At 42.1% G+C, this 13,857-nt stretch overlaps 1 protein-coding gene and 1 long non-coding RNA gene across 2 annotated transcripts; both read right to left on the bottom strand.

The window, feature by feature from the left end:
• Window positions 1-2,003: 2,003 nt before the first annotated feature.
• Window positions 2,004-11,155, bottom strand: LOC145422860 (uncharacterized). Its single transcript, XM_080294741.1, has 3 exons — window positions 11,127-11,155; window positions 7,760-7,933; window positions 2,004-2,477 (listed from the first exon to the last, which is right to left on the bottom strand). Exons 1-3 carry the CDS (start codon window positions 11,153-11,155, stop codon window positions 2,285-2,287), a joined length of 396 nt encoding a protein of 131 aa, XP_080150867.1. The 3' UTR covers window positions 2,004-2,284.
• Window positions 11,156-11,660: 505 nt separating this feature from the next.
• LOC145424842 (uncharacterized) lies at window positions 11,661-13,442 on the bottom strand. Its single transcript, XR_013905727.1, has 2 exons — window positions 12,132-13,442; window positions 11,661-11,876 (listed from the first exon to the last, which is right to left on the bottom strand). It is a non-coding gene; the product is annotated as an uncharacterized LOC145424842 (long non-coding RNA).
• Between the last annotated feature and the right edge of the window lie 415 nt (window positions 13,443-13,857).

The following is a 13,857-nucleotide window of genomic DNA, read 5'->3' as shown; positions in this document are numbered from 1 at the left end:
ATAGAAGACTGAAAAAAACACACAAGTTCACTGACTAAAAATATCTTATTATTATTTTATTTATGTATTACAGATTGATTTATTTTCTTATTAATTCTTAATTTGTTTATTTATTTTTCATATTTTGTGTTAAAAAATAAAAATAAAGAGATTTGAGAAGATTGGAATTTTTTAACCATGTCTTTCTTGTGGAAAACCTAATGCGGCCCAGCCTCACCCAGACTCTGCCTGCAGCGGCCCCCAGCTAAATTGAGTTTGAGACCTCTGTCCTACACCATAAATCAGTAAGAGAGGGTACGACCTCTCTCATGGCCCCAAGTGGTGTGTGCATGCCAGAGCACTCTGGAAGGCATACAGAGTCTTTACAGACTACTAAGGATCAAACCTCTATCATTATGCAATCGATTATACAACTCTAAGCATATATGAGTAAATATTTCTAAGCATCAATCAACAATATAAACCTTACAGCTGGTTTTAATAACAGAGTTCATTTGTTTCTCAAATGAGAAAGAGCTATCGAGAAACACTCCTAAATCTTTAGTTCTGAACTTTTCCAGTGGGCCAAGGTCAACATTATTAGATAATGCTAATTCTTTTCCCTTACATTATAACAATGTGAGGAGTTAATGCTAAGTATACTGCCATTAGCGGCTAATTCTAATTAGGGGTGAATAATTATTAGTAGCTAATGCTAATATCGTTTTCTCTTCCCTTTTAACAATGTGAACAACTAGTGCTAGGTAGGCTGATGCTAGCAGCTAATGCTAATTTGACGTGAATTAGCATTATATTAGTGAGGAGTTAATGCTAAGTAGGCTGCCATTAGTGGCTAATGCTAATTTTAGATGAAAAAGCATTAGCAGCTAATGCTCATATTGTTTTCCTTTGCTTTGTAAGAACGACAGCAGCTAATGATACGAAGTCTACCATTATTAACAATTGTTAATTTGATGTAAATTAGCATTATCTGATAATGGTAACCCTTTTCCCCTGCATTATAACTATGTCAGGAGTTAATGCTAACTAGGCTTCCATTAGGGGCTAACTCTAATTAGGTGAATAATTATTAGCAGCTAATGCTAATATTGTTTTCCCTTCCCTTTTAACAATGTGAGCAGCTAATTCTAATTTGATGTGAATTAGCATTATATTAGTGAGCAGTTAATGCTAAGTAGGCTGCCATTATTAACTAATGCTACTTTGACGTGAATTAGCATTATGTGCTAATACTAATACCGTTTCCCCTTACTTTTTAACAATGTGAGCGGCTAATTCTAAGTACGCTCTTTTAAATAGCTAATTCTAATTTAGTGTGAATTAGCATTATTCAATAATGCTAACACTGTTTTCTCTTACTTATTAAAAATGATAGTAGCTAATACTAATACTCTTTTCCGTTGGGTAACAACGATGTGAGTTAGTTAATGCTAAGTAGGCTGCTTTTAGAGGCTTATTCTAATTAGGGCTGAATAATTATTAGTAGCTAATGCTAATACCGTTTTCTCTTTCCTTATAACAATATGAGCAGCTAATGCTAATTTGATGTGAATTAGCATTATATTAGTGAGGAGTTAATGCTAAGTAGGCTACCATTAGCAGCTAAAGCTAATTTGAGGTGAATAAGCATTAGTAGCTAACGCTAATACCCTTTTCCCTTGTGTTATAATGATGTGAGACGTTAATGCTAAATAGGCTTCCATGAGTGACTCCTTTCCCTTGCATTATAAAATGTGAAGAGTTTATGCTAAGTAAGCTGCCATTAGCAGCTAATGCTAATACTGTTTTCCCTTTCTTTATACAACTTGAGCAGCTATTGCTAAGTAGGCCACTTTTCTCTGCTAAGGATTTGTGTGACCATGATGGAAACTGATAAGCTCATGCTGCTAAGCTAATGCTGTTTATGGGCCCTGTTAGAATCAATATTTCATTCTCATTCTGTTGTTTGAGAACAATAACAGAAAAATGTGCACTTGAGAACAAATTTATTGTGACTTCAGCTGTGAATGTACAGTTTGTCATTATTTAAGCTTCCATTTCCAAATGTTAGCTGACACTTTATTAGGTACACTGGTATCTATATCAGGTACACCTGTGACCTAAATGTTCCTGCAAACAGACTCCTTGGGGACCCCTACATAAATATCCATGAACTATCCAGCTAGACTAGTGTGTCTGACCCTGAAAATATTCCTGCATGTGTGATTGTTCATGTCTCATCTGCAGGAAACAAACAGGAAGTGAGTGAAAGACACGGGAAATGTTTCCAGCTCTTCCTCCTCTATCAGATTTTCTCTCCATACCTGAGAGTGTCCAGTCTCCAGCCTGGATCCTTCAGTCCAGCCGACAGCAGCTTCATTCCTGAGTGACCTGGATGATTGTAGCTCAGGTCCAGCTCTCTCAGATGGGAGGGGTTGGAGCTCAGAGCGGAGGCCAGAGAAGTACAGCCTTCCTCTGTGATCAGACATCCTGACAGACTGCAAACACACAAAACAACAATCTATCTGTCAACAGTTGTTTTCTCTTTGTCACAATAACATCTATCCATCCATTGTAACTTTATTTATAAGTGACAATACCCAACAGACAACAACAGTCATCTGAAGCTGTTTAACAGTGTAAGGTGACCGCCTCCACTGTGAGCAGCACTTGGTGATGGTGGGAAGAAGAACTCCCTTTGACACAAAGATCCTCCCAGTGAAAACAGGCTCCAGGAGGAGCATCTACCATGACTGGTTGCAGGGTGAGGGGAAAGAGAAGAGATGAGCTCAGAGAGACAAGAACAAAACAGAGAGACAAAAGTTAAGGACACGCAGTAGTGACATATAAAAGCATCAGGAGTGAAAAGAGGGGAGAAGAATGCAGAGCATCATGGGAAGTCCACCAACAGCCTGAGCCTATAGCAGCATAACTAAGGGATGGTTCAGGGTCACCTGATCCAGCTCGAACTATAAGTTTTATCAAAAAGGAAAGTTTGAAGCTGATCTTCAAAGTAGAGAGGGTGTCTGTCTCCTGAACTCAAACTGGGAGCTGCTTCCACACCCAGTCCAACATAGCCAGGCTTTCTTTGCTGCTTTGACAAAACCTCAAATCCCAGTCAGAGATGATGAGCATCATCACAGTGATGATCATTTCTCTGTTAACCCAGGCTTTCTGCTTCAGGATCAGTGCACGCTCACAGAACAAGGAGACCTTTAAACATCATTTCACTAAATGGATGGACTGAGCTCAGCCTACAGATGAACTGGTGCCAGAGATCATAAAGAACATCAAACAGTCAAATTCAACACTTTAATGGAAATATGAGATTAATGCTGCAGACAATCATGAACCTGCTGAATTCATGAACATCAAGAATGCAGCGAGTGGTAAAATAAAGATCTGACCTCAGTGTGCTCAGTGTTCCTGTCTATTCCTAACATATTCCTAACATGATAGCTGCACTTTAGAGCTCTAAAACTGGAACTGACACATGTTTAAACTCTACATGTTACTCAGTACATTCAGTTCTGACACTCGCCCACAGTCCAACAAAGGAAACATGGAGATCACATCAGTTTGTCACCAAAGTCTAATTATTAGGGCAACTTAACCTGTTATTATCTCGTTAACTCATTAACTGATTAACGTCAGCAATTATTTTAATCACAGTTTTTAAAATCATGATTATTGTGAAAGTGCTCACTGGCTCTGAATATAACAGCCATGGGTCACAGGAGGGATGTTGATCAGTGCTGGCTTGAAATGGGCGTCATTATGCGTCTCAGCCAATGGGAGCATTGAGGGTGGGCCTAATACTACTGCAGCGCTCACATGACCCAGGACAGAAAGAAAGGGGCGGGGACAGAAACATGGAGACAGGTACAGATCTTTGACATGTTCATTTTAAACTGTTCCAGGAGGCAGTGTTGATACAACTAAAGTTATCTGTTGTTGAAGAAGTCGGTCTGAGGAACGTTCTTAGGATCAACAAATGACGGCATGTATGAGCCTCAAGACGCAGCATCACAAGAAGAACACATGAGCTGTAGAAAAAGGAGAGACTACGAAAGCCACGGTGTTACAACATGAACCTGCTGTTGGTCTCTCTGGAGACTACTGGGCGTGGCTGTGTAACCATGGTTACCTGGGAGTTACAGAAACGTGCAGAACATGTGATTCATGTTGCACAGCAGTGGGACATTTGAAATAAAGTCAGCACACTCAGTACAGATAGTGCATCAAATATGATGCTGCTGCCAGACGTCTGCCTTTGAACACGTCCCTGCATCGCCCACAACACCAAGGTTGCCATGGCGATCACAGCTGACAGGGACAAAGCGCACAGCTGTAAGCCTGCAGGTATATTTAACATGATGTATTTCTCAGTGTCCTGTCGGTGTGTGAGAGACAAACAGCCTCTGTATGTGTGTGTAAATACAGCATGAATATGTAGAGGACATGTTTGTGGATATAAGTAAATGAAAGCTCTGTGTCATTTGAATCTTCTTGTTTCTGTTGCAGGTCTGTGACTGAACTTCTGGGAGGAGAAACGTTGGTTTCATGCTCTGTGATTCTGTGTTTTGTCATCTCTCTCAGGTGATGGAGAGCTCAGATGATGACCCCGCCTACGTGGTCAAATTCAAGTCTACATTCAGAACAGACCTGGAGACACGCAAGCAAAATGCCAACATTGTATATGTGAAAACTGCTGCTGGAGCCAGATTCAAGGAGCTCAAGTGTTTACCCAGATCTTACTGAACTTACTGAAGGAACAGAGGGTTGTTGGAGGGAAACCTGTGGAAGCAACAACATCCGAGCCACCAGAGAAGAAGTTGGCCCTGTTGGTGATTCATCAGAGTGTGAACAGGAGGAAGACTCAGCTGAGAACAGTGTGGTGGATACAGAGCAGAGCCCACCATCAGTACAGAGGCCTGTCCATTAGAGTGCTGCTCCAACATGCAGCACATGTACTTGGCCACAGCTGCAACATCTGTACCTGTGAAAGCTTCTTCTCTGTTGCTGCTCATATTGTGCAGAAGAAGAGAGTTTCTTTATCATCAGAAAATGTCAATGAGCTTGTGAGTCTTAGCAGCTGGCTCGGTGCAGAGGAGGAAGAACATGTCAGTCAGAGGAAGATAAATGCAGTTCATGTTGTCAACTCAACCTGGACTGTTGAAAGAGTTTTTCTTTGTCTGGTTTCTGACTGAGATTCTCCAAAGGAAATCCAGCACAAACACACACTTCACACACTCAAAGTCCTGCACAGTAAATGAGCTGATGAGCGTTTGTGCTGCTGCCTGATAACAGAACAATAGTTCTGCTGCTTCCTGTTCTGCAAACACACATTTATAAATGTTCACTTGCTGTTGATCAAAGGTATGTTGGTGGCTCTGGACGCTGAGGGAACTTTGTAAAAAACTAGATCAAATGTTAACGTCCTGGCAGAGGCAAAGAACTTTGATTTGATATTTGATTAGATTCATGTTTCAGCTCAGACTGACAGAAATATTTGAACTGCTGCTGTGTTAAAGGGAACACTGCTGTTAGAAAGCACCTGATCTGTTTCTGCACACTGAATGTTGCACTTCTCATACTGCAGTACTATTAAAATAAGTACACAATGCACTACTTTTGAACTCATGATTGAATGTTGCTGTAACAAAGCCATTAATGTGATTCAAAGTGTTCATGGTTTCCCAGCACAACAAATGATTGCACAAGTGTGACTGATCCACTTTCTAATGTGTGTGTAGCCCACACTGTGTGTCACTGTGTCACAGGTGAGTCTGTGTGTCCAGGTTCTATGAGGACAACAGGATATAGTGACTGAGTCCAGCAGCTTAAAGTCTGACTCCATCCTCCATTTAAATAACTCACAGCAACAACTGAATAGCTTTGCCTTTGTGTAGCTGACACTTCATTTTAATGTCCTTCTATTCTGGTTCATCTGGTCTCAGTTTCTATAAGCACACAGGTTTCATCAGGACTCTGTGACCTCAGTAATCTTTGCTGGGCCTTAATGCTCTGAACAAAGCTGCACATCACAAGACTAAATAGAAATGAATCAGTCTTTCATTCTCACTGCTGTTTGACTTCAGCTCTCAATGTCCCACCATAACCCATGGAAAGAATTACTGTCCATCCAGGCTGCTGAACATGAAGCTGAAGAAGGTGGAGTATTGTGAGGGCTGATGGAGATGATGATGAGGAATCCAGGAGCAGTGGGTGGATGGCAGCATCAGCATGAAGGATCAGTGTGAGAACACATCATCATCCACAAAGGAAACCAGTCTGAGTGTCTGACGCTCTTGTTAGAAAGACGCAGTCCCAGCAGTTAGCTTGTCTGCTAGTTAGCTGAGAGCTAACTCACTTGTACATTGAATACCAAACTGTGTAAACCAGGGGTGTCAAACATATGGCCCGTGGGCCAAATCCAGCCCTTGAGATAATTTCATATGTCAAATATTGATGAATTTTCAGGCTTGCTGATAATCAATGTGAGCACGGCTGAGGTTTTATTCTGATGAGCAAACCATGTGGCCAAACACTTTCAGAGACAGACTGGGATCATACCATTATGTGAAAGAGGACATGTCCCATAGACAGCAAGGGTAGTGGTAGAGACCAGTACACAGAGAAATGGGAGCTGTACTGAAATGCAAGCGTGTCAGGAAAGAGTGAAAAGGCAAAATGAGCAGCATCTGGCTGCATTTCAGTGATATTGGAGACCACAAAGCTGAGTGCAACATTTATACAGGAGATATACAGGAGACGCTGAGAGTAGAACTGAGAAAATTAGGAGCTGGCTAAAGTGAGACCCATTTTTATTTCCACCCATTTTCCATTGTGGAGGACAAAAGGTTTCAAACTGGTCCAGGTCTTAAACCTCACGTGTTCTTCCTAATAGCAGTAAATGGATAGAAATAAGGCTTTTATGAAAACACTGAATAAAACTTGCTGCCTTTAAAAAGACTAAATGTACAGTTCAGTATTGAATCCTACATAAAATAAACTATATATAAAGTGTGTCTGAATGGCAGAGATGCAGAAATATGTGCATGTAGCACAGAGCCACGGCTCAGTGTCTGAATGAGTCTCACAGACCTGAATGTGCTGTTGAAGCCATTTATAATTATAACGTAATTCTTTACTCGTTTGATCTGCTCCTTACCACAAGCCACCAGACGTGGAAGGTTTTGGACTTTTAACTATATTTTCTGAAGTTTTACAACTTTTCTTACTGTTAAAAACCTCGTTATGGCCATTCATGCTATACAAAGTAATTAGACATGTGTGGTATCTACAGAAACGTCAGAATCTCAGCTAAAAGTTCACAAAACCATCTCAACAACCACCAAACAGCTGAAACAGCAGGTGAACAGATCACACAAAAAAGATGTAAACACAAATCCCCCTGATCATCTGTTTTTTTAAACATGAAGTGTAGTTTTGGACGTTCATTTACTGCTGGTTCAGTGAATTTTGGTTGGACAGTGATGAAACCTGCAGCCTCAGAATCTGTGAGAAGTCTGCTTTCAGCACACAACAGCATTGTTGTGTTGTGTGGATTCACCTCTGCAAACTCATCACTGTTTCACCATCATGTTTCTACTTAGACAATAACAAAGGAAGCAGTTCCCAGGAACTACTTACTGTCTTGTTAACATAAGAGTACGTTGCCCTTCAAAACACCTCCACTTCTCCTCTTATTAGAGGACTGCCTTATTATTAATCTGCTAATTCTGTCAGTTGATGAAAGAAAAATGCTTGATCTCACCTGAGAGTTTCCAGTGTACAGCGTGGACTCTTCAGTCCTTCAGACAGAAGCTTCACGCCTGAATCCTTCAGGTTGATGTTACTCAGGTCCAGCTGTCTCAGATTAGAGGTCTGAGAGCTGAGACCTGAGGCCAGAGCTTCACAGCTTCTCTCTGACAGGTCACAGTGACTCAGTCTGAAAAATAACAGATAAACAATTACAAAAATAAAACACGTATGTTGAAGCGTAATGAGATACTATTATATTTAGCAATATTTCATCTTGTTTTGTCAGGAAACTGAGCACTGATGCAGAGCAACATGTGGAGAGAATCAGAGGAGAAGAAGTGAAGAGAGAACAGCAGTAAAACAACACTGAATTGTTCAGTGTGCTTTTGATATCAACAAAATGTGTCAAACTTCTTTATTTTGTATTTGTTTTAGTAGAATTGATGATTATCACTTAGATAACAACCACAGGCCAGGTCTAAATTGCACTTTGGTGACAGTTACACCCAGAAATATTTCAGAAACGTGGACAATTTGTGCTCCATTGTATTCAGTATTGAACAAACTGAGTACCGATGACCACTTAATATTTTTGATATGTTATTTGAGTTGTTCCACCTGATCTGTGTTAACTAGAATAAACATTTAAAAGCTAAAGCTATGATCACATATGTACTTACAGAGCTTTGTTGGAGGCTTTGACCACTGGCAGCAGCCTCAGAAGAGCCTCCTCTGAAGCAGAGTATTTCTGCAGGTCAAACACATCCAGATCTTCTTCTGATGACAGTAAGATGAAGACCAGAGCTGACCACTGAGCAGGAGACAGTTTATCAGTGGAGAGACTTCCTGATCTCAGGGACTGTTGGATCTCCTCCACTAGAGAACGATCATTCAGTTCATTCAGACAGTGGAACAGATTGATGCTTTTCTCTGCAGACAGATTCTTACTGAGCTTCTCCTTGATGTACTGGACTGTTTTCTTATTGGTCAGTGAGCTGCTTCCTGTCTGTGTCAGCAGACCTCGTAGGAGACTCTGATTAGTCTTCAGTGAAAGACCCAGGAGGAAGCGGAGGAACAAGTCCAGGTGTCCATTTGGACTCTGTAAGGCCTTGTCCACAGCACTCTGGTGGAGAGATTGTAGGTTTGGTTTGTTAAATAATTTAGATTTCTTGGAGGTTGTTTGTTGTTGTTCCAGCAGATTGAGTCCAGAGTTGATGAAGGTCAGATGGACATGAAGAGCAGCCAGAAACTCCTGAACACTCAGATGGATGAAGCAGAACACCTTGTCCTGGTACAGTCCGCTCTCCTCTTTAAAGATCTGTGTGAACACTCCTGAGTACACTGAGGCTGCTCTGATATCGATGCCACACTCTGTCAGGTCTGATTCATAGAAGATCAGGTTTCCTTTCTGCAGCTGATCAAAGGCCAGTTTTCCCAGAGACTCCATCATCTTCCTGCTCTCTGGACTCCAGTGTGGATCTGTCTCAGCTCCTCCATCATACTTGACCTTCTTCACTTTGGCCTGAACCACCAGGAAGTGGATGTACATCTCAGTCAGGGTCTTGGGCAGCTGTCCTCCCTCTCTGGTTTCCAGCACATCCTCCAGAACTGTAGCAGTGATCCAGCAGAAGACTGGGATGTGGCACATGATGTGGAGGCTTCGTGATGTCTTGATGTGGGAGATGATCCTGCTGGCCTGCTTCTTATCTCTGAATCTCTTCCTGTAGTACTCCTCCTTCTGTGGGTCAGTGAACCCTCTGACCTCTGTCACCATGCCAACACAGTCAGGAGGGATCTGATTGGCTGCTGCAGGTCGTGTGGTTATCCAGAGGCGAGCAGAGGGAAGCAGTTTCCCCCTGATGAGGTTTATCAGCAGCACATCCACTGAGGTGGACTTTCTAGGGTCAGTTAGGATTGTAGTTTTGTGGAAGTCCAGAGGAAGTCGACACTCATCCAGACCATCAAAGATGAACACAACCTGGAAGTCTTCAAAGCTGCAGATTCCTGCTTCTTTGGTTTCAGTAAAGAAGTGATGAACAAGTCCCACCAAGCTGAACTTTTCCTCTTTCAGCACATTCAGCTCTCTGAAAGTGAATGGAAATATGAACTGGATGTCCTGGTTGGCTTTGTCTTCAGCCCAGTCCAGGCTGTATTTCTGTGTTAAGACTGTTTTCCCAATGCCAGCCACTCCCTTTGTCAGCACTGTTCTGATTGGTTCATCTCTTCCAGGTGAGGCTTTAAAGATGTCTTCTTGTCTGATTGTTGTTTCTGGTCTGTCTGGTTTCCTGGATGCTGTTTCAATCTGTCTGACCTCATGTTCATCATTGACCTCTGCAGTCCCTCCCTCTGTGATGTAGAGCTCTGTGTAGATCTGATTCAGGAGGGTTGGGTTTCCTGCTTTAGCGATGCCCTCAAACACACACTGGAACTTCTTCTTCAGGGTGGATTTAAGGTTACGATGACAAACAGCAGCTGGAAGTTCTGAATGAGAAGAAAAATAAACACTCAATTCCAAAAAGAACTAATCTTTAAAACATGTTGCTCCATCTTCCATCTCTGGAAAATGTTCATTTATCCAGCAGCTTAAATCTTTAGATAAATCCTCTTACTGCTCTGCAGACGGTCAGCCAGCTCCTCCTGCTTCATTCTCCTCAGGAAGTCCACTGTGATCTTCACAAATGCCTCTCTGCTGCTGCTCCTCTGACTCTCAAAGCATTCTGGGTAATCTGGACTCAGAACCTTCTGGATCTTCTTCAGCTCGTTCTTCACAAAAGTGATGATGTTGTCCTCCAGCAGCTGGAACAGAATATTTATGAATGAGCCAATCAGACTGAAATCATGGAGCCAAACATCAGATCCATGTTGGACACACTGACGATCCACTGGTCTACAAAGAGCAGCATGGAGATGACTGTGAACAGAACAGATGTAACAGTAGTTGTTGTACATGTACAGACCATAAATATGGAGTCCAGCTGTGTTTGATGCTGCTGGGCAGACTGACCACTGGGAACCTCTGAGCTCTGCTGCTCCACTCTGTGGAGGAACCATGAAGGATTAGATCCACACAGGATAAAGATCCAGGAGTTTCTGCTCAAATAACTTCATCTGAATCAAGTCTGTCAAGTTTTAAACTCTCAGATTGTGAACATATCAGTAATTTTCAGTCTGTTTTCATGGACGTCCTTTCAGTGGTGATGTCAGGGATGATTTTGAAGAAGCTCATCAAACTGAACCATCAGCAGATCACTGCTCCAAAACCAGAACATGATCCGAGTCTCCCTCCACCACCAGAACACCAGCTTTACTAACGTGGTAGATCAGTGTAGTACAGATCAATAACTGATGAGTCATTTGATCAAAATCACTGAGTGCTTCACGTCTGACCCTCTGATGCTTCTGTAGACATTTTGCATATTTAATGAATGTCTGACAGTTTTACATTCATTCTATGAACACAGTGGAAATGTTGTGTTATAGTCTCCATGTTGTTTCCAGCATCATAAATTCTTAAGTTCAGAAAATTAGATTCTTTCTTCACAGCTGAAAAACAACAACATTTATTCTCTATTGAAATCTGCATCGTCCACTCCAAAGGTCACAATCTGAAGGTAACATCTGGTTTTGTTCCCTGTGGTTAACTCTGAGCATCAGTATGGTGGGATTTATCCACTACATCCACACCACTGTGGTTCAGTGTTGTCCTGATGGAGTAACAGCAGCCAGTATGATCCAGGCTTTAGCTGCTGGGTCTCTGTGTGACCTCTCAGACTGTTTAACAGATCAGACACAAAGAGAATCAGAGCAGCTCTGTTCTTTAAAGACAAACATGAACCCACTCAGGTCACACTTTCCCCACAGATATGAGCATCACTGTCCTCAAACAGCAAATGACCAAGTCGAACATTTGGATCTTTTCTCTTTCATTCTTTTCTTTTTAATGAATCTTTGTAACAATCTGAGGATGTTTCAGGTCATATTTATCCAGGAAACACAAACATGTAAAGGAGTCATCACAGCTCTCTGACCTCGTTGCTCCAGGTTCACCACTGAAGTGTGGATTTCCACCTTTGGACCAGTCGCTCCTCACAGACGGACAGCTGGACCCTGCAGACTGTGACCTCTGACCTCTGCAGACACAAACATGATTGAAGCAGCTGTGATCACACAGACTGCAGATAATGCAGCTGTTTCCTGTCAGTAACATCCTCTTAGATTAGAGTTCAGCTTTTTACAGGAAAACTGGACAAAACTGATTTTTGTTACAAACTCATTTTCATTTCCTCTCAGCTCACAAACACAGTCAGACAATCAACCAGAGTCAACACTGATTATAATGTCAGTGCAGAATTATTTCTGTTACTCAGTGAGTTCAGCTCTCTGACCTCGTTGCTCCAGGTTCACCACTGAAGTTTGGATTATGACCTTTGGACCGGTCACTCCTCACAGACGGACAGCTGGACCCTGCAGACTCTGCTCTGTCCTCCTCTTCCTCCATCATCATCTTCAGTCAGTCTGAGAGGTAAACCACAAACACTCAGTGAGTTCACATTAACAGGAGGAACTGAGTTACAGTCGCTGACCTCTGACCTGTCATGTGACCATGAAACCAGGTCAATATGTCTGTAGGTTCAGTCATCCAGGTCATGTGATCTAAGGAGCTTGGAGAGAAAAGAGACGTCTTTAAGTTTCTGGAAGACGTTTCATCTGAGAAGCTTCTTCAGCTCTAAAACCAAACGGTGGAGAGTCCCAGATATTTAAACCTGAGAGGGAAAGAAAGCATGTCGCTGACCCACCACTGATGTTATTTCAAGGAGGAAACTGAGAGCCTTTGCACCAGGAGCACAAACATCAGCTCCAGCAATGATCCACTGATGTGTTTTTATTCCATGTATGAATGTTGTTATTGACAGAGATGACGTTTGTGTGTCAGTGATGCAGTGACTGTTGTTGTTACCTGTACAGGCTGGTTAGACTCTATGAAACAGATCATACAGATCTCTGCATGTTAGAAGAGACTATTAAAGGTCATGAATGAGACAAAGGCAGGGAGGCGTCCTTTACAGCTAAACAGCAGAGTGAGAGAACAGCCAGCACCTCTACATTTATCACATTATACAGCACATGTATGATACTGACAGGGATGAGAAGAATTTAGTGATTCTGATCCCATCATTGATATTACTTATTGATTCTCAGTAGCTCTGCTCTGACAGTCACCACCATCACTGAGCAGCATATCAAAGACATTTGTGCACATTAACTGCATGTTGTGGCTCAAATGTTTGTGCATGTTGGAGGCATTTCCTCTTTGTTGTGATCAGTGTTGGTCATTACTCAAAACAGTCATTATTACACATATTACACAGAACACTTTAATTAAAAGTAATGGAGTACGTTACTTCATTACTCCTCATAACATTACTTTGATGTTAAAATGAACAAATGAGCATGTAACAACATAAAGCTGAGGTACAGCCCCACACACCAACACAGATCCTGATGAGGTCACGTGATGTTTCTCTGAGTGTTTATGAACACAAATCAAAGATGAAACAGCACAAAGACACTTCAAAGTGATTCTACTGTAGAAACATGAACAGGTAGAAACCTGCAGCCTGACTGCTCATCACTTTGTTACCTGTTCAAGTTCAGCAGCAGCAGCTCACTTTATCACGGTGCTGGTCTGGGGTCAGTGTTTACTCAGCTTTAATTCACTCTGGGTTCTTGGCTAGCTTAGCGTTAGCTTAGTGTTAGCTTAGTGTTAGCAGCTGTGTGCTAGCTTAGCGTCAGAGCTCTGCAGGTGTCTCGTGTGTAAATATTAATCACAGTGACAGTAAAGGAGGTAAAGGGCTGTGACGTCATCACGTACGCTGCGTCCTCTGTGGGCTCTGAGTGAACTCAAAGTACAAACTACAAGTACACAAACACGAACGTAGCTCAGAGTGGCGGACACACTCGGCCTCGTTGGTCCAGCTGTGAGTCCGTTACCGTGAACTATGGAGCGGCAGATTTGTGCTGAACTAAGCTGCACACAGCTGATGTTAGCCAGGAAACATTACACACTGACTTTAATGGAGAGACCGGAAATACAAACACACACAGTTTGTT

Source organism: Astatotilapia calliptera, chromosome 3 (assembly GCF_964374335.1).
Source record: "Astatotilapia calliptera chromosome 3, fAstCal68.1, whole genome shotgun sequence".
Taxonomy (NCBI): domain Eukaryota; kingdom Metazoa; phylum Chordata; class Actinopteri; order Cichliformes; family Cichlidae; genus Astatotilapia; species Astatotilapia calliptera.
The sequence above is the reverse complement of the archived record's forward strand: the minus strand, read 5'-3'. Positions and strand labels throughout refer to the sequence as shown.

What these genes read in the sequence shown, in the direction of transcription:
- LOC145422860 (XM_080294741.1), bottom strand. Translation starts at nt 11,155, where the DNA reads ATGTCTACAGAAGCATCAGAGGGTCAGAC. An exon ending in GAAGCATCAGAGGGTCAGAC is followed by an intron (nt 7,934 to 11,126) that starts GTGAAGCACTCA and finishes GTTATTTTTCAG; the next exon opens with ACTGAGTCACTGTGACCTGT. An exon ending in TGTACACTGGAAACTCTCAG is followed by an intron (nt 2,478 to 7,759) that starts GTGAGATCAAGC and finishes GTGTGTTTGCAG; the next exon opens with TCTGTCAGGATGTCTGATCA.